General features: G+C 39.7%; 1 protein-coding gene across 1 annotated transcript in view; it reads right to left on the bottom strand.

The window, feature by feature from the left end:
- Positions 1–25,596, bottom strand: part of llgl1 (LLGL1, scribble cell polarity complex component) — a 36,695-nt gene that overhangs the window by 9,026 nt on the left and 2,073 nt on the right. The window contains exons 2-14 of the mRNA XM_005806063.2: positions 23,231–23,328; positions 11,087–11,168; positions 10,836–10,996; positions 10,602–10,748; positions 7,680–7,842; positions 7,432–7,567; positions 7,171–7,225; positions 6,638–6,792; positions 5,589–5,809; positions 4,611–4,678; positions 3,022–3,187; positions 1,456–1,560; positions 382–674 (exon numbers count right to left, since the gene is read on the bottom strand). Coding sequence (XP_005806120.1) covers positions 382–674; positions 1,456–1,560; positions 3,022–3,187; positions 4,611–4,678; positions 5,589–5,809; positions 6,638–6,792; positions 7,171–7,225; positions 7,432–7,567; positions 7,680–7,842; positions 10,602–10,748; positions 10,836–10,996; positions 11,087–11,168; positions 23,231–23,328 — 1,850 coding nt within the window. The remainder of the gene's footprint in view (positions 1–381; positions 675–1,455; positions 1,561–3,021; positions 3,188–4,610; positions 4,679–5,588; positions 5,810–6,637; positions 6,793–7,170; positions 7,226–7,431; positions 7,568–7,679; positions 7,843–10,601; positions 10,749–10,835; positions 10,997–11,086; positions 11,169–23,230; positions 23,329–25,596) is intronic.

The raw sequence follows: 25,596 nt of genomic DNA, 5'->3' as shown, positions 1-25,596 counted from the left end.
AAATATTTATTACATTAAAACAATCCAGACAAATCTTGTTAACATAAATAACATTCCTGCTCAAATTAAATATACAAAGAAAGTTAGAAAACATTCTCCAAGCCTTATGGTATTTAGTAAATAGAAATAATTTTGGTTATGATAAGTGATTAAAAAAAAAAAAGACATTTTTGGTTTGGTTTAACTTCAGATAGTGAGAAAAAAAAAGTGTCTTCTGGTTTCAACGTAACGTTTTCCAAAACTGCTCAATTTGAATATCAAGCATCTTCAATGACTTTATACAGAAATTAAGCATTTTCCAAACATTGGAAATTCAAGCATTTTCAAGGACTTCAAGGACCATTATGAACCCGGTGATCCCCCAAACGTCCTCTTCCTCACCTCGCCAGCACCGTGTTTCGCCGGTGGTAGTCAAACAGGCCGAACCCGTGACTCGTCCCGAAGGCGATCAGGTTCCACTCCGTGTGCAGCGCCACCGCCGTGACCGACGCAGGCGGCAGACACTGGACCAGCACCTGCGGCTGGAAGCCCGGCGGGAAGGGCGCGGGTTTGAGACGCGCCTCCAGCCTGTCGTGGCCTTTCCAGGTGAAGCCCTCCCTGTCCTGCAGCAGGTCCACCACCGACACGTCCACCGAGTGGTCCGACAGCTCGTCGTTAAGAGCCAGGACGATCACCTGTGGAGAGACGGCTTTATTATTCTAGGGCAAACGGTTTACTCTGCATGAAGTCAACATGTCCCGTGAGCCACACTTTCAATTAGTCTAAACTGTATTTTCAAGGTTTTCTTTTGAGGTTCGACGTTTTTACTCATTTTCAGATTGTTGTACCTTGTCGTTTTGCTCCGGAGCATAAAGGGTAAAAGCTTCGATGGTGCAATAAAAGGTAATGTGATGGCTCCACATTTATCCAGCCTCACAGAGGTCGGAGCATCACAGCAGATAAACTGTCATTTCCATCATGCTAAGGGTCTTCTGGTTAGAATTCAGCAACTCCATTAGCTGGAAACACAAGTCTACCTGTCTACATGACAAAAACTGACGGCCAGATCTCATTCCATCAGTGTTTTCCTTTGCCAACAGCTTTTACTTTAGTTCATTCCGTGAGAAGGGGAGCGTAGGAAAACATTTCCAGATGACAATGACGCAGAGGACTTCAACATTTTTTCCAACTTTGAAAATAGATGCGACAAACTTAGCAAATATGAAGCCACAGGGAATGTGTGTTGTAAACAAAGCAAACAGTGTGAGACTTTTTTTTTTCCAAATAGTGTCAAACTTGAAACAATAGGAGACTCTCTAAGTGAAGCTGACGTTGTAGTTACACAGAATGAAGCTTTTTGACGATGCAGTGTACTGAACATGCTCTGTTGAAAACTGCATTTACTGATTTTTGTTTTGCAGACTTACAGTGCCTTAGAAAAAGTTGGAGAAGTGAGGTGAAAAAGCGGATGCTCACCTGGCCGGCTGTTCCAGCCACCACCAGCTTGTTGCTGTACTTGCACAGACTGATTTTCTGGATGCCGAGTCTGGGATCGTCGCTGTACGGGTCAAAGCAGCCCACCTACACAGGCAAAAATGAAAATTACTGTCATTCATTCCTGAAAAAACAAAAAAACAACAAAAAAAAAAACACTAAATAATTTTTAGGGCTGCAACTAACAATTATTATATTAACTCCTCGATTATTCTGATGATTAATCTTTTTTTTTTTTTAAATGCACGTTCTACAGATTTTACATTTAAGCACTTACACCTTTTTATGCAGTATTTCAGGATGCAAATATACAAATAATCCAATTACTTTTAGAAAAGAAAAAACTTTTTATTGCATAAAATGTTTCAGTGAAGCTAAAACCACTAGAGGAGTTTTGCCTAGAACATATTTACAGTCAAAGGTGTTTTTATCTTAAATGCAAAATATATATATTTTTCTACAGTCTTGGCTTAATTACTGCTCTGAATATGTTCGTTTTTTTCACCATATTGCCTTTTTAAAGTCTGTTGACTCCAGTTAACTATTAATAATTTACTAAATTAGTTGACGATTATTTCAATAACTGATTAATCACGATTAATCGTTTCAGCCCTACACAGTTTTGTCGTTTTTTTAATAGTGGTTTATTGCCATCTATTTATTTATTGCTAATCTTCAAATTAGCATGAAAAGTCGAGGACTTTTGATGCAAACTGAGACAAGAACCAAGTCGTCTCAATCCGATGTCAGCTGCAACCTGAACCTCCTTTCTTCCTTGTTTATTAGCAGACCCTCCACCCTTACTAAACATGCAAACATGCACATTAATCTGTCGCTCTCCCACACAGAAACAGCAGGAATTCCTACAGAATCTTTGCTCACATGGAGGCAGAGTCTCTGCAAAACAAAATGCTGGAGAAGCTGATGGCAAACACACGCAGACATGCACACAAGGAGAAAGAGAAAGAAAGAGAGAGAGCCCATAGGTCTGGTTTTTATTACAGCTGAGAAAAGAGGGAAGGTCTCTTCATCCCATATGAGGGCCACATTCCTCAACATGCAGCTCTGTTACCATGAGACCCAAGAGGAGAAATGCGAGTGTAGCGAGTTGGAAAGACGAAACAATGCAAAAGAGAAAAATAAACAAAAACCCTTCTTTAAAGTGTTCAAGCCTGTATTTTCACTATCTTCTAATCTTTGTTTCACTTGAAATACCAGATGATGTGAGCTAATCCTGCTGACACACCGATACTCGCTCACTGTCGTGTGGTGACTCATCTCCAATCTTTTACTTCCTAACTCCTGAAATTACTCACACTCCAAATATAAATCAGCTTATTTAAACCACAATCAGACTGCAACCTGTTCAAAGCCAAAGTTTTAACTACAAGAGCTGGCATCCAAACACATGAAAAGCATCCAATGGGAAAAAGAGGCCACAGACGTAGCGTTCAGGGACTGAGTTAGTTCCCACAGCTGGCAAAATTGGACCCGGCGTGTGAACCCTGAAGAGGAGACCTTGGTTGGAGTCGTTCTTTCAGTCCATACCTTCCTGAAAGGGGGCCATTCCTCCTCCTGCTGCATGTCGGTGTCGTTGCTGGAGTCGGGCGGCTCGTCGCAGTCGGTGTGGAAGACGTTGGCCGTGCCGAGCTTGTAGAGCGGCGTGAGGGCGACGCCCGACGCGTCCCAGAAGCGCACCGTCCCGTCCTCGTGCCTGGAAACGTGAGATAAATAAAATCAGAGGAAATCAAACAAAGTCATGACTGATGCCGTTTGCACCGATGAGTGTAGCTTAGCACATCAGAGGGGGGACTTTTCTAAAATAAGACAATTTCCAACTCTTTTACGCTGTCTTTTTTAAGACGAAAATGTTTCAAATGTTTTGTCTTTGATCATTTTGTGGTGATAGCTTTTCTAGCTGAATTTCGCAATTTATTTCTTTGTTCTTTCCAAAAAGAAATGCACATTTCCAGCATAGAGACGGAATCTTCTATTGTCCATTTTTAAAAAAAAAAAAAGTTCCAAAATATCAGAAGACCTTACGATGTTGATAAATGTTGGGTAAATATTGCAATGATGATATCCTCTCTCTCTCCCTCTCATATGTGCTTCCAGCATTTTGTGACTTTTTGCATTGTGGACAATCTCATGTGCAGCTGAGACACCGTCTACCTGAATAAATATTACACTAGCACTAAAAACACAAGTTTATAACACTTTGAATACATCAGAAAACAACTATTGAACTCCAACAATCCTAATATTGCACACACCGATATTGCATAAACAATATATTCACAATATGCTTGGCAGCCTTAATTTGTAGCTTAACTAAAGTAGTAACACTGACCAATCAGGTTTCTTTATGCACAAATAACCACAACAGCACAAAATATTTAACAAAATTTCATATTCAATCTGCTCAGTTTTTACTTTCTTAATAGTGGAATTATGAAACTAGTGCATGGAACATGTAAAAGTCAAAAATTCAAGACTTCCAGTATGCATGGGCTGGTTATCAGTCTCAATAATTACCAAAGCTGTAAAGCTGCCGTTTGAAAACAACTGAAATATCCCAATGTTCCTGTGGTTTGGTTTAAAGTCCTTCCAATGAGATGCAGTAGAAAGAACGAGCCAGAGCGGCCGGGGCTTTCCCCGACTTTTACAGGACAAAAGTAACACTGCCTTTCTGCCAATTCTGCTGCTGTGCACTGCCAGACAGCTGGCTGAAACAAAGCTGTTACCAGAAAACACAAACTGCCATGGAGTGCCATGTCAATGCATCAGACTCAAAATTAAAAAATACATTTTACAGATAAAATTAAAGCAGAACATTTTTCTATTTCAGCAGCAGCAGGGACTGTTTTTGTGTTGAATGGCAGCGTAAATGCTGTTTCACAGTCTGGTTTCTGATTAAATTCATCATTCCACAAAAATCTAGTACCAGACCAAGTCTAACTCCTGGCAGGAGTCACAGGTTTAACCGTCCTGACAGTCAGATCAGCGTCGGATCCAGCTCAAGGTTCTGGCTGCTCTTGTGGTGTTCCTCCTCTTTACCATCAGAAATGGCGTGAAAAACATGCTCTTCTTATGCTGCGTGTAAAACTGAGGCTTAGTAAGTGTGTTAAAGCACAAACCCGGTCAAAAGCAGCTCTTGCTGTTTGGGTGGAGGCGCCAGATTCCTTCCTCCACATATGGGCCAGCTCTGCACAAACAGGGGAGAAAAAAAAGAAAGGAAAAGGAGTTGGGGCAAATTAGGACCCTAAAAAAAGCAGCAGTAATTGTTCGCTTACTAAATTGCCCCGAACAAATAAATGCTTTTGCTTTGTTTTCCATGTCGTCGTGACGCCAGCTCGAACATTTACTGCGGTGAACATATTCTCTACTCTTCTGCTGCCTCCAGTCTCTCTGGTTTTGCCGCACGCAGACCAACAAAGAGCAGCGATTTACCAACACAGCACCGGCAGCTGTTTGTGTCCGTCTGCATGAGTCTAATCTGCCACCGATCAAACAGCTGATCCCAGCTAAAAGACTAACGGCTAACACCTGCTATTTAAGCTAGGGACTAGGCCTGTTGCAATAAGTAATAAATCACTTAATAATTCACATTTGCATGATTTGTTTTTATCTTCTCTCTCTCTCATTTTATTTGTAGTTTCTGTTTTGTTTATTTTGTCCCAGTGAAACATTCATTAGAATTTTATTGATGAATGAGCTCTTGCATTACTGTGCCATTGCTAATATATTACTTGAAAATGGCCTCAAAACAACATTATTGTTTATCGCAACAACTTCTGGAACAATTTGTCGTCTAGCAACATTTGTTAAGCTTAACTTTTAGGGGTTTCAATGTGATCCAACACACCTGTTTCTCTTTATTCAGATTTCTTTTGAACCTTAAAATAAACCCGAACATAGAGAGTTAACCATGCTCCATTCCAACATGTCAGGTTAAGCCGTTTACCTCGGATTCCCACAAACTGATTATCCGGATTACACATCTAACCCACTTTAAAAACTAACCCTGATGTTTACAGCGACTTGCCAACAGATAAATCTTCCTTTAAGCCTGCTGGGTTTGAAGAAAAGACCTTTTTCCTCCAGAGGCTCCTCACCATGTGTGTGTGCTGCCGGCTTCGCTGCGCCTTGCCCGCGTTGATTAACCTCTCCCAGAGTTTAGGAGGCACACTGGAGATGTGGCAGGAGCAGGTGATGGCTGATGAGTGGAGGGGCGCAAGGTAGGGTGTCGGCAGGGTGGGCCACCCCGGGGTCTGCAGATCGATCACAACCAGTTCCTCTTCCAGCAGCACCACTAAGGCCGACGGGTCATCGCACTCTGGGAGGGAGAAGAGAGGAAAAACTGATTAAAGAGGGAAGGGGAATAAAACACATCTTAATAAAATAGAAGCTTAATGAAAAGTGATGCAGTGTCTGGTTCAGGAGTGTGTGTGTGTGTGTGTGTGTGTGTGCGTGTGTGTGTGTGTGTGTGTGTGGTGGGTCATGAAGCACTAATGGCAGCTGCACTTCACACCTTAATCTTCCTCCAAACTCTCTAATGACCTTGCTTCACCAAGATACACCAATTGCTAGTACATGTTTTTTTTTTAAACCCACGTAGATGTTTTTTTCCTTCCACTAAACTTTCCATCAATAATTGTGTTCTAGAACTTGAAACAGCTTCTATACAAATAAAATTGTAGTTGCTTAGCCAGCTTATGGAAGATGTTAATGACCATCTGGTGATGTTTTTTTGTATGGCCTCAGATAATATTTAAAGTTCTGAGAAAATTTACATACATTTTTAAACGAATAAAAATATCATTCCGTTTATAAATAATACTGGGTTACAACATTTTTTTTTGGACGTTGTCTGTTTTTTTTCCACTGAATTAGGACTATTTTCATTCTGAAGATGACATTCATTTTTCTCAATCAGGTCAAGCTTTTATTCTAATTTGATTTAGAGAAATCCAATCTTCTGACTAAATTGGTTACATTTTTGTGATGTTGTCAGTTAATTTTCATTAATATTACTCATCCAAAAACCACAATATAACCACAACTGGCTGTTGACCAGCGTAAAATGAGAGCTTCACTTTTAAAATTAGTGAATAAATTCAAGTAAATGGCATTGTAAATTCTCTAATGAGGGTCGGACCGTCACCTTTGTCCGGCTCCATGTTGTGGATGGTGAAGAAGTCGATGACCCGGGATGTGAAGTCCAGAGTGACGTGCTCTTTGTCCTGCTGGATGGTCAGACAGTGGCGGTCTCCGTAGCTGGCTCTGGGCATCCCCCCGCTGTACAGCAGCACTGGAGGACTGAGACACAAAATTGCAGCGAATATTACCTGGCTGACAGTGATTTTACTACAAGTTACTCTCAGGACAGGAGAAGATAAATAGAGACAATCTGGAAAGTAGAGTTATGATGCATTTCCATGGTCCTAAAGAGAATGGAGCAGTTTGATTGTGGATAAATTTACTTCAAAAAGATCCACGGATTTCAACTCCCTTTTATAAACAAAAAGGGTTTCCGTAATTTAAAAAGATTGTTTCAATTAGAAGCAGTTTTGTTTCAAGTACAAAAATCCCTGACCACAAAACAGACTTTAAAACGCCAACTCTTTGTGCTTAATTATGCCAGAAATTTGAGACGGTTTCAACATCCAACAAATGAACTAAAACTAAAACACTCACCCTGTCTGTGAAGTCCTCCAGAGGATTTTGTTGATGGCTTTGCAAGGAAACGGACCTGTGAGAAAAACGCTGCAACTGTGAGAACAGGACTGGCTTAACTCAAACTAATATCCCTCGCATGTTTTAGTCCAAACAACAAAAAAATCTCATTAAAAAACAAAAACAAAACACCATTAAGCCAAATTTAAATCTAGAACTTCCACAAAACACGACTAAACGAATAAATGACGTAGCCGTCGAGTGTGTGTATACATTTCTCACCATATGGGATGGTGGATGACGCTGGCTGGTGAGTGCAAGCGTTGCCACTGGTAACGGGCCACACAGCGTATCCTCCATCGTTATGGGAACTGACGAACAGGCTTCCAGAGCGCTCCCACACCAGGCTCTCCAGCTGCTGCAGGAAGGTTACCACAAACACACACAACCACCAGACATGAACACACAAGGAGGAAAAATAAAAATAACAATAATAATAATAATGTGACCCAGCTTTGAGTTTTAAGTACCTGCTTGCCGAGGAACAGCTGGTCAGCGTGGCGAGCGCCCAGATCCCACAGGACCACCAAGCCGCGGCTGTAGCCAATCAGAATCTTCCCTGGCTGCTGAGGATGCTCTTGGAGGGATTCAACCGGCCCCAACGACTTCCCACATCTGTACTCATCTGGCAGGCTGTGGAGGGAAAAAAAAAAAGAAAAAAGGAAAACATCTGTTAACTTTTGCCAGAAAACGGTGGGATTTGAAAGCAGCCCAGGAAATTATGAACTCTGATTACTTCAGCAACCCGTTTAATGCGGCATATTTTCCATATATTTGGTCACATTTTGCTTTTGTGTTTGACAGTTTTAATTTGAAAATGCTATTTGGACCAGCGAACAGAGCCATCAATGAAATAAAGGGAAAACCTGAAGATTTAAACAACTTACAAGCCAACTTGGGCGTAAACAGAATAAATTTTTAGGTTTTTCTTGATTTATTTGAGCTGTTCTCTGATGACTATACATTAGAACATGACTTTTATAAGCAGAGTTATTATACACATAGTCTCGCATATAGTTAAATTAGGATAAATGTCTCAAAGCAATGTGCAGGGAAGTTTCTGAAACATAGGTTTGATGTTTGACTTAATGTGATACTTCATCCAATCCAAGACCAGCTTTGACGAAACAACTTATTGTGTCAGAGTTTGAACTACTTGAATAAAAACATGTAACCGTCAGATACAACCTCTCTGCGTCACCTCAAATCGACCGCTAAAAGGTTCACTTTAAATTGTTTTCTTTACAAAATTCAATATTCAATTGCTGTATTTATTTTATGCAATACAGATTTCTCTGTGTACCGTTTCAGCCTTGTTTTATTTATCAGTTATTATCACCTAAACTTTTTAATATTTTACTCAGGATTTCAGACTCTACACCCTTTAGTACTTTTATTTTCATCTCATGTCGCTTTTACATCAATAAAACCTGTTCAACTCCTTCAAACCCAACATTTTTCTCCACCTCCTTATGTTTAGCTGTGTTTAATAAAGACTGATTGAATAAAATGTGGGTTTTATAAAAGACATTTAGCTTCTAGAAAAGCCCAACTGATCCTGACAGACAAATATTCCGAATATTATCTTAACTAATTACAGAATCAATTATAATACACAATATAATATCCTGGTTTGACTAGGACAGCAAGTGTGTACATATCCACAAAAATATGAAGGAAACTATTAGTAAATTTCAGAAATAAGTATTTATATTTATATTAGTATTTGGACAAATTGAAGCTCATATCATCCTTAAAGGCCCAATACATAATGTAAATAAATCATTAAAAAATCCAAATTACCACAACATCCATGATCAGAACAGGATGCAGCAACAACAACTCCACAGAAAGGGAAATATTATAGAGGGTATAAACTCTTAGAGGTGATAAAAACAGCAGAGCTTCTCACTTTACTCCAATTTCCAGAAAACAGTTCAAACTTGTATGAAATAATCAAAGAGCAGAAGCCATCTGTGAGAGATAAGGCTACAGCGCAGCCTGTCAACATCGAAATGAAGCAGAGTCGCAGCTTGTGGATCAGACAGACATTCTTCTGAGGCAGCGGAGGAATGTGGAGCAGGACACACCCTCGAGATGTCAGAGGATTCCCTCGGCCAAGGAAAAAGATAGAAGGAGGAGGAAGGGGGAAAAAAAGCAGCAGAGAGGGAAAGAAAACCAAACCACTGAGGTTTTCTGGACTCTTCAGTATTGATGAAGCAAAGCCAGCCCATCCCCTCCTCCCCCACCCGACACACAGACAAAACATCTGACTGCTGGGATGGAGCTCGCTGAGGAAGATCCTCTCCGGACGCAGAGAGGCAGAAACATTCCTAACATAACATGCCATTGTCTCTGTCTGTGTGCTCACAAGTATTTTTAGGGAATCCAGCATCCTGTTGCAGAATCCTGGTGATGCGCCATAGACCTCTGTGTATGTGTGCTTTTGGATTTGTATGCACTCGCTTCCCTCTGCATGTGCGCTTTTGGATATTCAGCTGAAACCCTTCCCCGACCGGAACACCGAGTTTTGGCAGCTGGTACAAAGCGTCACTGTCTGAAATCTCCATTCGTTTGCACCTACACACACACAAACACACACACACACACACAGAGCTTACCAAGGCCTTCATTACGTCTCAGTCCTGCTGGCTCCTCTCTGCCAGCCTACGTTAATGAGGGATGGCTAAGCAACAATTTTTTAAAAAGGTATCTTAAATTATTTTATGACGAGCTCAGATGAAATTACTGTCTGGCGTTATCGACAAACCAAAACCTGACTCTGACAGAGACATCATCTGTATCTCATCCACACGCTCATCTGTTAACGTATGACTACAATTTTATTTAATGTTTTTTACCTGAGTTTTACATTCTTGGTCAAATAAGGTAAAAACAAGTTTAGGAAAAAGAGGCAGAATGTCTGTCTGTGCGCCACCAAACACCATGAACCTTTTAAACCTGACCTGTCTGCTGCTGAGAGGTACAACACAAATATCTGGATCAGCAGATATGTGTGTGTGTGTGTGTGTGTGTGTGTGTGTGTGTGTGTGTGTGTGTGTGTGTGTGTGTGTGTGATCTACTCAGCTGGACACGAGCAAAAGAGATTGGACTGTTTAGAGTTTAATAGAAACCATAGTGTGACAGACAATAAGAGAAAACAAGGAAAGATTGGATAGGTTGTTTCAACAGCTACATATTATTTAGGTTTTCTGCAATGTCAAGAACTTAAGCATAAATTCACTTCTCAGTCATATACTAATGTAGAATAATGTAGCAGACACTCATGTTTTGCTTCAAACCTAAATCTGGATATGATGTTCATATGCATCTTTTTATATTGAGCTTAATTTATGTACAGAACCTGCTTTTCATTTCTGAGACTGTCTCACCTCTGCGTGACCTGGTCCTGCAGCAGCGTCTGGCTCTCCTTTAACTCAAGGCGGGGCAACTCCACAAAGTAAACGCCTCCTCCTTCTGTTCCGACGCAGAGCAGGTCACATGACTTTAGCAAGAGGAGGACAGTCACATGCGTGGCGCTGACATAGAGAGCAAAAAAAATAAAAAATTAAAAAAGTTTTTAAAAAATCAGAAGCTACAGTCCTGCATGGTTTTTCTCCTCCTACCTGCAGCTCTCAATCCCAGGCCTTCCAGGCAGAGTGTAATTATCCACTTGTTTAAGACAGACTCCGCCCTCTTTCTTTGCCCCGCCCACTTCTCTGTGGGGCCCTACCACCAGTTCCCAAAGATAAATTGTGTTGTCATCCAGCAGCGACAGGAGACGACCCTAAGACACGGAAATAACTCCATGAAATTAATTTGAAAGAAGAATATTACAAACAGAAAGCAAGATGATGTTGTTTTTTTTAACCCTCACCTGACCAGGTAGGAAGTGGATCTGAGTTACAGCGGTGGTGTCTTTGTGTAGCCCTGTGAACTCGACTCCAGGAGCCCCGTAGCTGAAAGGTTCTGGTCAAGGAAATCCACAACTCATGAAGCATTTCTGTGTTTATTTACTTACGATAAGGCAGAAAAATTAAACAAAAATCTGCTCTTCTGGTGTCTTGAAATGACACTAGAAGCTTCACGCTTTCTAATGAGAGAGCTAACCAATCAAATAAAATTTTATTTGTATAGCACATTTCAGCAGCAAGGCATTTCAAAGTGCTTCACATCATATCAAACACAGAAACACAAAGTCATCAAGTGGGGGGTTCTTGCTTTTGCATCCATAAAAGGTTTACCTGTTACACTCCTACTGTGTTATGGAACAAAATACCTATTGGTATTTTTATTCCCACTCACAATCACACAGTTTAAAACGAAGTAAACAGCCTTTCAACGGGTTTCCAGCACGAGGCTCCGTACACCTCTTTCACTAAATTTCGAGCAGGGACTCTGTCGTCCCTCACGGATTTTTGTGCCTGTTATGTACCTATGGTACCTGTTAGTGTCTAGAATTTACAGGGTTTCCGTTACGCGCAGTGACCCTAAGATTTTCTTCTTTTAAATATGTTTCTGTATGACAAGTCATGTTTCTTAATACCCATTATAATCCAATCAAATTAGCCAAAATAGCAAGTTACCTGAAATTGGGATGGACTGTTTTAAAAGTTGCGTTCAATAGAAAACCCATAATTTTATGTGGTAGGTAGGAAGTTTCAACTGCATGCAGAAATGTATTGAAATGTGTGCAGAAACTGCAGGAATAAGTTTATAAGCATGAAGTTTTAATATGACATAGCACGTACATTTTTGTTCATTTCTGACCTCCAGCACATTTTCTTTTTCCTTTCAGTTACATGTTAATGCATCATAGTGCACGACACTGTCATTGATGATCAGACATTTAATACGATGGTAATTATCTGTGTTTATAACTCAAGTCATTGTGATGACATCTCTCACAAAGCTAAGCTCACAATAGTTACAAAATTACGTGAAAATTTGGATCTAAATGGATTTGACATTTAAAACCTTTGATAGAGAACATTACTAAGGTGACAATGCACAAATACAAAAACTGCACACTATCCTACGCATTTCGTTAATATAATTATACTCTCCACATAATTTCTATGCATGACAACGTAGAAAATATCTGGAAACATTTTTAAGGCTCCTTAAAAACAAAAATAGAAACAAAATAAAACAGCCACATATTGAAGGTTACAATCCTAACCTGTAAACTTGAAGACGCAGCGTCTCAGTGCCATAACGGGGGAGAAAGTAGAGCACTATAAACAAAGATCATAGCAATTATCAGCACTAGATGACGCACATGCCTGAACCCACTCGTCTGTATGCTTGAGAGTGTGTGTAATTAACAGGAATTTTAACAGTCCTCTTTTTCTTAGCGCACCAAGTAAAGCAGAGTTGATCAACTTTGGACTACACTCAAAAACTAGAGCTATACACTTTAAGAGATGTGTGTAGCTCTAGTACTTACACACTTAAACCCAATGCTTACACAAAGCTGTGGGAATCTGAGCAAACATAAGTTACTCATTTTTGTTTTTGCACACAATCGTATTACTGTTTATAAGCCGTTCTGAATTGTTTAGGAAAAAGGTGATGTGTTAAGAGTCCTTCTTTTCTGCTCCTATTCTGTGCATTCAGATAGAAATCAACCTCCATTTTCCTCATTAGTTCCCCTTCTTCCCTCCATTTTGTGTGATACCCATAAACTAAAAGCTGTTACCACCATTCCCCAGTGTTTTAACTCTTACCTTACTACTGTCTTACTGCTTTCTAGTCAAAAGAAAGTGGGGGCCCACTAGGGTTTGTGGTGAGACCTTCTTTATCGGCTCCTATTCTCATTCGTAGAAACCCCATAGTTTCCACCTCATCTCCACCAGCTTGGTTTTACTTTTAAATTAAATCCCCACCTATTTCGCTACGACCCACTGCTGATCCCCTGGAGGCCAATCAGAGTGTTATACTGGCATTCCTGAGTGTTGTCACTTCCTGGCTCTGTGTTTTATTCACCACAATAACACATGCCTCAAACAGCTGGAAGTCGAGGTGTCGGAGGAACGTTCGGGTCATGAACCGTAGCTCGAGACAAAAAAAGAAACACAAAAGGGTGACTGATAGAAATTAAATAAGCCATTATTTTAATAAGTCGTTTTCTAAAAGTACTTCAATTAGTTTACACAAGACATACGATAGATTGGACCAGTCAAAGCCCAAATTCAATTCAAATCAGACTCTATAAGTCTGATTTGAATTGAAAACTAAATATTACAAGGATTCTCCATTCAAACACACCCAGCTTGAGCCAATTTGTCAGTAAAATATGCAAAGCTAATAAAAACAAACCACAAAAATAACCAGCAGCTATAATTGCAGCAAAAGACTTAGACTTACTTTATTGTCATTGCACAAAGAAACGACTGTGAATTTGGCAAAGAAATGTCGTTGCTAGGCTACTGGAGTACACAGAAAAAAAATAATGAAAAACTATCAGTGTGACAATAAATTTCGACTCTGAAAACCGATGCCATAGATTTTACGTTTGTAATTGTTAAAAATAAAACAGTGTACTTTCACTTGCTCCAATACATGAAATGCATTGAAATGGTCAAAAACTTTAACGAGACACTGTATTTCCACAAATGGCAAATTCCACCGTCTGGCATTCATAACCATCTTAAAAACTGAGAGAAACTGCTTCAAAAGGTTTGTCCTGTGAAGATATGTTTTTAAAATATCCCCCCATCTATTCATTTTAGTCAAACCACTTCATATCAGCTGGAATCAATGAATAAGATTTGTATTTGTGGTATGCCAATGAGAACAAAGCAAAAACCAAGAAAGTTGAGGTTTTTTTATTTATCAGATAGCTTGACAGAAAGCAGATGGTCCTCGCTGGTTGGTTTGTACTGCAGCAAAGTTATGTTGGCCACAGCTCACTCATCACAAATCTATACGGCTCCCAGCACACATTAGACTGGAATGAAGGCAGGGGGCGGGGGAGTGAGGACCACTAATGACTATTTGGGAGTCTGTCACAGCCTTGACTTTTAGCCGCCCTGTGGCACCGCTGGCAGGAACAAAACTGCTAGGATCGCCGCTTCCAATCGTCTTCATATCTCACAAAAAAAAAACCCTCTGGCAGGGAGTTGGCGGTAAAGATAATGAGATATTTTTACTGCCAGTCAGAGAAACATGAAAGCTGAAGTGTGACACATGATTCACGGCTCTGGGACACACACGCGTACTTCATCGGCTTCCTGGTTGCATTGTGTCAGAGAACAGCTGGTGGAGGGATTCCAGCCATGATGTCAGCACTTCCTCACAACGATTAGGCCTCTGTTGCTCTAACACCTTATTAAATGGTTCAGTTTGTCTCATTTAAGCTCCTTCCCCCACCAAGAGCTGTGCTCATTGGTCAGTATTACAAATCCTCGGTGTTGACACTTCGCCTCCGTTTGTCCTCTTGATGCTATCTAGATTTACAAGTTAGACTAGTCTCCACAAATCTGTGATCAATTATTGCCTTTGAAATCTTTAGCTTGGGGCTAAAATGTAGGTCATGTTTTTCGATAAGACAATTAAAGTAATTAATTATCTATATTAGAAATATTTAGCAATACAAAACTATTAAAAGTTGAGGCATTTCACAGAAATCCTAACAAACAAGACAAAAAAAGTGTCAAATTACAAATAGAGAATGGTACAAAGACCTAGAAATACCCTAAACTAGTTGGACATTCAATTGGCTGCATCAAGATTTAAGATGATTATGTACCCAATGTGACAAGGGACCCTGCAACATATGAGTCAACAATACAGTCTCTCCCACTCAGACTCCAAACTTTATCCCCATGCAAACATGCCAATGACACAGTGTGTCCCCTAATCCGTCACCCAGACCTAGCAAGGTCTTAATCCGCACTCCTTACCCATGACTTATCCAGAAACTATTAAAACTAGGTGTTAAAAAGTAAACAGCTCACTTTGTACCATTAGGGGGCACAATTATGATCTTCTACATTATCTTAAAAACAAACAAAGACAAGTGCAGTTGGCTCGGTGATGCAGAGAGAGAACAGGGATAAAGCGATTTCACGGTCTGAATACAGACAAACAGAGGGCATTGTCCCCCTTTTGGACTCTCAGCCAACACCCTCGAACACACACAGAAATGTGGTGGAATATCGAGACGGAGAGGAAGAGAGGACAACCCCCCGCGATCTAAGAGTTAGTGTACAAGCTGACCACACACAGAAGGACAATTTAGCTTCAAGCGAGTGTGGAGAAGAGTTTCAGGGGCGTCTGGAAAGTTCAAAGTGAAGCTCTGAGTTTCACTGAGCATTTCTTAGAAAACAAAAGAATCATATCTGTCAGACAGGCCAAACATCTACACCCACCAACTGCAGAAACAAACCCATCTCTTCTGGAGATTTCGTTAAACACAAGCAAAACTTTTATCAGCTTTATGAAAAGCACTATACTGTAGATGCATTACAAAGACATTTGTCAAGCATTTTTCCATTTTCAACCATTGAACGCACTACAAACTACAAACAGTAAATACAGATGTAGGTAAAATGTTCAAATTGTTTAAAAAAAAAAAAGAAGAAGTGGAGATGCTGCGGTGGGGTAGGGGTAAAGCACTCAGTCCATGACGTGGCTGTCACAGGTTCGAGTCCCAGCCTCATGACGGTTGCAGCATGTCTGTCCTCTCTCTCATTACCTACTTTCCTGTGTAACCACCCTCAAATAGACCACTAGAGCCAATCAAACCTTAAAAAAAAAAAAGGAAGTAAAATCAGTTTCACGGTACAGTGGATCCCCACCTAGTCGCAGCTCAGTATTTGTTGAGTCATGGATTTTTCTGAGGCGCTACTCCAAATTATTCACGGAAGATCCGACTAATCATTCTTTTTTTGTTTTTCATACAACCCATCTCAAATATTCAAAAGAAAAAAAATATATATATATAAATAAAACATGACATGACAGAAATTTGACGTTTTGAAATTGGGTCTCTGTCTCTTTAAAAAGTTCCGACTCTTTCCAACACTCCGCCTTCGACATATCACAGCGTTCCTCCGTATGTTATGTTGTTCATGAGGGAATAACATGACATGATGTAAAAAATAAGCTTTAAAATAAACATTTACTTACTCTACTAATAATTTGATTAAAAACTGAATTTCATCAAACAGTGACACATCAAAAAAAGCAATATCTTCAATGAAACATACAATAGCAAAACTGCTGGCAGTAATGTTCCTCAATATTAATCCAGAGAGAAAAGAAAAAGGTAGGCAGCAAGTTAGCAGCCATAAACATCCACATTTGTCCACTTCACGTTTTCTCATTTGATTGTTTTCGGACACTTTGATTTGTCAGTTCAAATAAATGTTTTCTTTTTCACGCAACAACTCACTCATTCAGCGGCAACTGGGTTCAAATCGGGGGACATCACACATCCCTTCTTCTGTAAAAGCAGCCCCCTCGAGCTTGTTGCCAAGTGTTTGTACGTGTGCGGCCATTTATTTATGAGGGCATGTGGGTTAGGAGCCCGACACAAACCAAATACACAAGAATGTGCAAAAGGTTACGACACAAAAGCTTGGGAAAGATCAGGATTTCAAGGGTCTTTGTATTATGTGGAATGTAAATTAAGAAAGGGGCCAAGTGGCAGAGAAAAAAGTGAAATATTAAGAGCTAAACTGCAACAAAAACTAACTTGAGTTTGTAGAAAGTGAGTAGACAGTAAAAATATAAAAAGAACAAGAAACAACAAAAGAGTTTAGGCTGGAACCATCAGGTCTGGTCACCACAGGACATTTTGAGATAGAATATCCGCTCATAAGTTTCTGGTCTTAATGTCCGAGTGCAGCACGCCATCATGTCTGCCGCTGAACGGATTTGGACAGTTTCTGTGAACGTCCAGATTGACATGAAGTTGCATGAAATCAAACAGGAAGTTGATGCATGAAAACTGTCCAGTGAGGCTGAATTAAAAAAAAAAAAAAATTACAAAGAGGAATGGACGAAAATTCCTCCATTGATATAGAAAATGTATTGCCAGTCACTAGGCATAATGACAAATATATCTGTCAAGAGCCAGTTATGAGTACAGGAGAATATTGCTTTGCACGTAGAGCCACAGAAACTTTTTCTTTAACTTTCACTTCTTCATAAAAGTCCCAATCATCTACTTGGTTCACCATCATTAGTGTAACTAACAGTAAAACCAACAGTCAAAGGAACTCAGTACTACACCATAAAGTTGCTATTAGTGACCAACAGCATATAGTAAAGGAAATTCATTCACCAAATATTGAACACACCAACTTAGCACATGACATGTACCAACGTTTTCTTGAATTTTAACAAGTTAAAGGGGAAAAATTTAATATTGAAAACAAACAAAGAAGAAATTTACTGGAAGAATAAACTAAGTCAATCCTCATAAGGCCTAAAACTAAAACAGCTGAACTAAGAAAACGAGAAGAAGACTTTACTTTTTTCACTGAACATTAGTCGGCTGCATGACGTTGCATGAATCATAGTCTGAAAGAACTCCTTTTCTTGGAAATTTGGTATTTAAACACAAACCGTTTCAGATCAACAAACCGTGGTAACCACAGTCACAGTAAAACTGGAAACAGGACACTTTAGTAGAAGAGAAACAAAGAGTAGAAGTAGAAGAGAAACAAAGTTACAAAGCTCCAGTACAAATCTATTTGTATTGGAACAAATACATTTCACCAAGTTGGACAATTAAGATTCAGCACATGCAACCAAAACAGGCCGATCACAAACAGCTGTGTACGACCAACAAGATAACAGAAAGCACCACAGCAATCTTTAAACAGCATGCACCAAAGCTCTGCTGCATGGGTGTAAATATTGGCTCATGTTTAGCTGATGCTGAGGATTCACGGTCACGGTTTCAGTCTGATTCACCAAGAGCCGAACTTGTATCATGTGATCATTTTTAACCTAAAAAAAAAAAAAAAAGAAAAAGAGCTGGTATCTGACTTGCTGAGGTGCAGACTTTTGAAATCCTCCCGGCTGCAAGCACTCCTCATCCTAGGCAACTGCCCCGGTTGTCTTGGAAACCATTTTAAATGCTCCCTTTATTAAGACTAGACTCGGCAACAAAGCTCTTACTCTCCTCATCCACACACACACACGCACACACACACACACACACACACACAAAGTGGGGTGCGGTGGGGGGTTAACGCAGGGCAGTGCAACATGCATTCCAGGACAGAAGACAGACTGCTTAAGATCGCCCATCCACCCCCGCACACGATCTCATTCAACACACACACTCACACACACACACAGGGGGATGAAAGGGGTGGAATCAAAAAGAAAAACAATATGTTGTCCCTTCCCCTCAGTTGAACCCCAATCTGTGGTCAAAGCAGTACCTCTCAGGACATAAAAGCTGACAGTGAGAGGAGAAGAAAGGGAAAGAACGAAGTAGAAACTTGTGGAAGACAACGCAAGTGAACAAAATGATAAGAGCGGAAAACAACATGGATAGAGAACAGAGGTTCACACTAAACAAAGACCACAAACTCAGACATGCAGTAGAAGTATATAATATCTATAAGTCAATTAACTTTCTGGATCTGCAAAGCAGCCAGAAAGTTGCTGCTTTGCATCAGTGGCAGGCGTACCACCTTATGATTGGCACTAAATACTTAAAAGATGTTATGTGAAAAACCAACATCTGTTTTTCAGACAAGACAATGTTGACAAAGAACAAACACAAGACCTCGTGATGAAAGACCACTGATGAAACTCCTGATAACTTGGTCTGCTTTCTGAGATACTGTCAGCTAATAAGCCATGAGGTCAAAATGTCAGCTGCCTGTTTTCATGTCTGAAAGAGAGACTATATTGGCTGTTGCAGTTCGTGAACTGCTTTAGATGTTGCACTAATCTGTGATTGCTCTTGCAGCTGAAACACTAATTATTACGTTGTTTAATATCCAGAGCATTAATGCAATAAGAAAAATGTTTTTCTGAAATTGTTTTGAAATACATTAAAAGGTTGATATTCCAAAACAAAGCTACGCAAAAATCAAACTAAAAAGGTACTTTTACACGTTTTTAGTATAAATCTAATAATTATTCTACAAATAAAAACTATTGCAATTTTTTTTAAACAAATTCAGCAAAAAAAAAAAATCCAAATTGAAGTTTTTCAGCTTAGTTTTAAGTTTTTAGACCAAGTTTAAGAGCAGCAAGCCTAGTCCAACCTAAAATTTAAAGTCGGCAAAAGATCAAACAGAAGTGAAGTGAACGAAATTATGTTTTGACTGAGAAGTCAGTAAGACACATCATAATTAATGAATAAAATGTAGAAATGAAGTTGTGATGTTGCAAATTAAAGGTCAAGCATGTCAACTTACACAAAGTTTTGCGAAAACTATCCCCTTATAAGAGTTTTGTCCTTTAGAAAGAGAAAGAAACAAAGAAAATATGGAAAAATGAAAACATTTTCCACCCTGGAAAACTACATACGTTTCCAGACCTTTCAAGACTGTGTAGGAACCCCGGATCTATCTTTACCTGCACAGTCTCTGAAAATTACAGCTTCCACCGCAACAGCATGCTTTGCAACCACACATCAACTTCCCAGACAATAGCTCCGTGGGGTTAATTACAGAGAGCACAATGCTCTAGTTAAAGCTTCAGTGAGCAGAGGCTTGGTAACAACTAGCTGGAACCATCTAGCTTCTCATGATAACCTCCCTTTGCAAGAGAGAGAAGTTGATTTATCTTTGAAAAAAAGTGAAGAAACCCAAAGTAAAGTGTGGGATTTATGTGCTTTGAATGCATCATTGGTGCCGCACAAAACAAAAATGAAATACACTGTATTACACTATTACACTGTGTTTTTATTTAAAATAAGGTGTATTTTAAATAAAACGCACTGTATTTTTGTTTAAAAGCATTTTATAACAAGAGTATTACTGGATTAATCTTTTTTGTGCTTACACACGTCATTTGCACAAAAGTGAATGATTTCCAAAGCTTTGGAAAACAATATATTTAAAGTCTGTGCTTTGTACAAAATTTAATTGCAGACCAATCACTCGGTCAATAGCGTGGTCACTGGTTTAGGCCCACAGGTTCAGAGTCAGGGGGACGGATGAAATAAATAGTACAGGATATGCTGCCAAAAACATTATCTAATAAAATAATTACTCTAACTACTACATGGTTTTACATATAAAAATAAATTTTGAAATTTGTTCTATTTTGGATAATAAAACAAATTTCACAGGGTTCATCATTTAAATGATTAATTTGTGGGGGTTTTTTACTGCATTTCCTGTTATTTAGTGTTATTACGCAAATTAATATATTAAAAGAAATTATTAGCTTTTCACCAAGAATATTTCCAAATTTTGCAGTTGATTTTTTTTAATTATAAATCTTCAACATTACTTGTACCGGGTTATTTAAAACCTTACACAAAGTACACATACAGTATTCACATCATTATGTATTAGCTTCTGAAAACCACGTCATTAGTTATGCTACAATGCTCTATAATATCTTCCTGGGTTGTAAAAGCCCCAGTTCTGTGTGGACAACTTTCCCACAACCCCAACAGAGCTGAAACCTCATTAGAGAGAGGGTGAGAAGTCAGTATTGTGTTTTATGGCTTTAATTGAACATAGGTGTAGCTTTACAGTAGAGCCATTTCTCCTCTTTCCTCCTCCCCCGTCCTTACAGCCTCTGTTTATCTCCATCCGTCTCTGGGGTGCGAGAGCCTGGTACCACCAGCCTCCCGTTCTCTCTTAAAGCTCTGCCTCAAAGAGTCGATTCTCCACTCTAATGCATCTGCAAGCGCAGGCTGCAGCCTCCTTTCACACACGGATAAATGTGGACATACCGACTATAGATCCATAACCAGCTACTATGAATGCAAATCGAAACACTTCTCCTCAACTCTGCATATCAGATGTTCACATATACAAACTACACGCTACAACTTTATATATGAACCTCAAAACATTCAAGAGTTTTATGAGGTAGGATCGTCCCGCGCTAATCAGAAACGAACCCTTCCACAAAACCACATCGGATCTCGCCCTGGAAGTGTTGCTGAAGCCCTGACAGGGTTGACTGCAGCAGAGATAACAAGGAAGACAACATCACCAAGTGCACGAGTCTGTGAGCTGTTAGCATTTCTGACATAACTGAAAGCCTGGGTCAAATTATAGTTTTGGTGCAATGCATGTGACGAGCCAAACCAGAGCTTTTCTCAGTGCAGCTTCACTCAGTGCTCCTAATTATCTTGTGCTGCTCAGATGGATCAGAATCCGGTGGCGTCCTGTGGAACAGCTGCAGGTAGGATAACCCAGAAGAAAAAGGAAGTGCTTTTGTGGAGAAACAATCTTAACACTATTGCATTTCTTTACGAATTTAAGAGAGGGGATCCTTGGATTGGTTAATATGCACATCCCTGGAGAGGAGTTTCACATGTATAAACAGGAAACACAGCTAAATGCTTCAACAACTTTAGTAAACAGTGACAGATCACTCCCATTCTCCTCACTTCAGTGGTGCAGACAGTGCAACGTCCCACAGAGATCACACACACACAGCGTCTCAGCGCTCCACCAGACCAATGTTACATAAACTGCACTTCTACAATCACAACTGATCAGCATTTCCTCACAGTTTCAAAGAAAACAAAAACTAAGCAGTGAAGCATCATCCATCTCAGACTGTAAGCAGCATTCCCTTCAACATAAATGGTAAATAAAGAAAACATCTTATGGCTCAATAGGTCAGCACTTGATAGCATACAGCTGAACACAGGTCTCTGGCTGCTTCGCAGAGCTGATGTGGAGATAAGACACAGCCTGCTAAAGGGATGCAAACTGACAGCAAAAGAAGGAAATCAGCTTCCGCACTCAGTCTGGGGTTTTTGTTTATGGTCCCAAGCCTGAAATATTTAACTTTCCTGGATGGTTTGACCCTAAAATATAATTTTATATTCTCAATAACATTTCTCTCATTAACTTTGAGGATTCTAGTATTTAATAAATTGACAAGTGTGCAATTGGGAGACTCTGATAGCTCAAGGATTCAAATAAAAATAACTTGCATTGCTTTACAGAAGTATTAATACCCTTTCAGTCCCATTATAACCAAAACCTTCAATGGGTTTTACGTAATAGAACACATTGCACAACTGTAGCCGTGTTTCCATCAATATTTTAATTTTGAAGTATCGCATTGAAAACAGCTGATGGGTGTCGCTGGACGCAAGAAACCCGGAGAAATTTCTAAGTTCAAACCTCCAGCTTGGACACAAGAACCGTCTCCATTTTTCTGAGATGTGTGGTCCGTGCTAGTTTGAAATCTCTACATCTTCTTTATCACAGCTATGCGTAACGTCAACATCTGATGAAATTACGCCCTGGGTGGCCTGCCATGTACACTACATGGAAACACGCCTAATTCGCATTTTCCTTTTTTTCTGTCTTTTTGACACCACAAGAGTTTGCATGATAGTTAGACGGAAACATAACTTGTGAAGAGGAAATAAAAGGATGCATTATACTTCGTTTTAGAATTGAAAATTTTGCCTTGGTGTTCAGCCCCTTTAAAGTGACACCCCAAAATAAGATCCAGTGTAAAGATGTGGCTTCAGAATTAGCAAACCGTCCAGATTGGGAATAATTTAATCTGTTTAAACACAGTTGTACTCTGAAGGCCTGAAACGGCTTGATAAATAACATTTTCAAAGAAACTTAGTCTGTAGTTGTGTAAAGCTGAAAGACACTTAGTCAATAAGTCTTGCAGACTTAATAAGATGTTGACACCGTCATTCCACTTCACAACAATACCCTACATTGTGATGGTCTACCACATTAAAATGACAAAACGTATAAAAAAGTGGCCTGAATACTTTTGCACCTTGGAAGGTTTCAGCTGAGGAGTAGCGATAATCAAAAAAAAAGAAAAAAAAAAAAGGTAAACACAGAAACAGAAGCTCACCAGCGATAAAGGATACATTTTAATGGCTCCTGACTTTGTGCCAATGGCCATCAGCTGCAGCTTGGGGTCAAAGGCCAGGGCACTGGGCTGATGGGGGAACCCATGCTCCACAGTCTGGGAGGAGGAAGACAGAGGAGAGGAAAAAAATGACAAGATGACACAGCAAAGACAAAATACACCGTATAAACCCGCCTAAAACACGTCCACCTCTTTTTCCAAGTTAGACTTTTTCTTCAGCAAGGCGTCTAAAAGGGAGGACCACTTTAATAAAGTCAGAGGAAACTTTTAAAAAAGGCCACTGAATGGCAGCCCTCGACACTTTATAGCCATGTTCTGCAGACCTTGTTAACTGGGATTAACATCAATTCACAGGCTTATTTTCCCCTTGTGCCCGTGGCACGGAATGGCAGACAGCTGGGAATGCACTTAGAGCTGCAGAGAAAAAGTGAGCAGATTCTGGAAAGAGTAAAAGACCTTCCCAGGTCTTCCTCTTGGAAGTGACGTGAAGAAAAAGCGTCGATGCTTTCTGCCTTTAGCCGATTGCACACAAATACAGTCACATCAAAGTACGCCTCCCGTGGACAGACCACCTCTGTGACAGTCGCAGCAGCTGGTACCGAACAGTAAAACAAGCGTGCTGTTCCAACAAAACAAACAGTCCGTGGACTTTAAACACGATACACCATTCAGACGAGCTGACTCTACACGGCACTGAGGTGCCTCACCACCCACACACACACAACCACTATCAAAGGCATTTACTTAGAGGGTGTCTCTGCAGACATCTTGTTTAGATGAACAGACCGGCGTCCATGGATATTCAATAGAGTCCAACAAGACGAAGGAATGCAATAAAGTTTAAAAAACAACAAGAATATTCAGAAATGTGAAGAGAAACTCAAGAAGAAGAGCCGTTTTAGGCTAAAATCTAAAACATCTGTTTGCCTCAATACAATAAAACATAAAAGACACTTAAGACCCCATCACTATTAGTTGGTCTTCCTTTGAAAAATTAGCAACATCAGCTTTTCTGAAGCCTAGAAAGATTATCTGGATAATGTGGGAAAAATCCTGTCTTAACTTTTCTCTTCAGCTGCTGTTCAGACATGCTTGCTAAAGCTGGATGTGCATCAAAATGTGCTTTGCTCTCATTCACCACCTCTGTGTAGGAATGGGCACTTCTGCCACTAAACACATCCATTAGACATGCACATTAAGGGCAGTTAAAGTCCTCCCGACTAGTCAAATAATCAATATGCAAAGCAGGAATGCATGACACTCTAAATACTGTCTTCATCCAAATATTGTGTCCACACAGTCTTTTCAGGTATTGAGTGCACCAATATTGCCACAGCAGTTCCAGTTCGATATATTGTGCAGCTCTAATGCTGAAGAGAATTTGAAGGAAAAAGGAATAGATGTGCACATAAGTTTACATAAAAACGTCACCTTTATGATGCGCATGTGAAGTGTCTTGTCAAAGTTTTCCTATACCTTTGACTTTTGTAATATTTTTGCATTACAATCACAAATTTCTAAAAAGGGAGCTAATATAAAAGAAAACAAAAGTTGGAACAAATATGATATATGGTTCTCAAAAATCTTATGATTTAAAAAAAAAGTATGCAGTTGTCAAAACAATCTGGGAATAGGTGAAAGTATGTGAATCATTTGCAAGGAAGGCACTATGACTGTTACGATTTTTGCATGTAAAAAAACGGTTGCCAGGCGATCGTCGGTGTTGTAATGAACTAATCAAGATGTTTCACCAAACCCAGTCTTTAAAAAGGGGATTACTCCTCTTTACAGGAATACAGGATGTGCAGTATTTCACCGGGTTAATCCCACATAGAGATAAACAGGAAGGTTAAGACAACTAAAGAAACTTTGGATTAACATTCCGATGTGAATTTGATTTTACTTGCAAAGTTTGTAGTGCTCATATTTTCACATCTAAAGGACAAATTTGAAAGCAGAATAGAAACACAAAGGTAACTTCATACACTGAGGCAGGCGGCCAAAGAAGAGGAGGTCGGGGAGCGTAATGAAAAACAAATGGAGTGCATAAGAGCTTTCCCAACTGTGACTAATTGTTTTGATGCTGAAAATGAGAAAGAACGTGCCAAAATCAAATTATGTTGTATTTCCTCAAGTTTTCTTTCTCATATAAATTGCATTGAGTTTATTTTAAATGACAGTAGTGATCTACGCGTTTATCTGGCTCCATTCGGGAGAGCCGGTATTGATTAAATGAGTCTTTCAACATGAAATGTTTGGATAGGGACGCTCTCTGGAACACTTTCAGTCTCACCTAACATGAGCTCAAGGCCACAACACTGAAAGCTTGGCTCATTTCTGCACAGTACACGAGTACAATTCAGA

The sequence above is a fragment of the Xiphophorus maculatus genome, chromosome 16 (assembly GCF_002775205.1).
Source record: "Xiphophorus maculatus strain JP 163 A chromosome 16, X_maculatus-5.0-male, whole genome shotgun sequence".
NCBI classification, from domain to species: Eukaryota; Metazoa; Chordata; class Actinopteri; order Cyprinodontiformes; family Poeciliidae; genus Xiphophorus; species Xiphophorus maculatus.
This window is presented reverse-complemented; position numbering and strand designations above follow the sequence as displayed.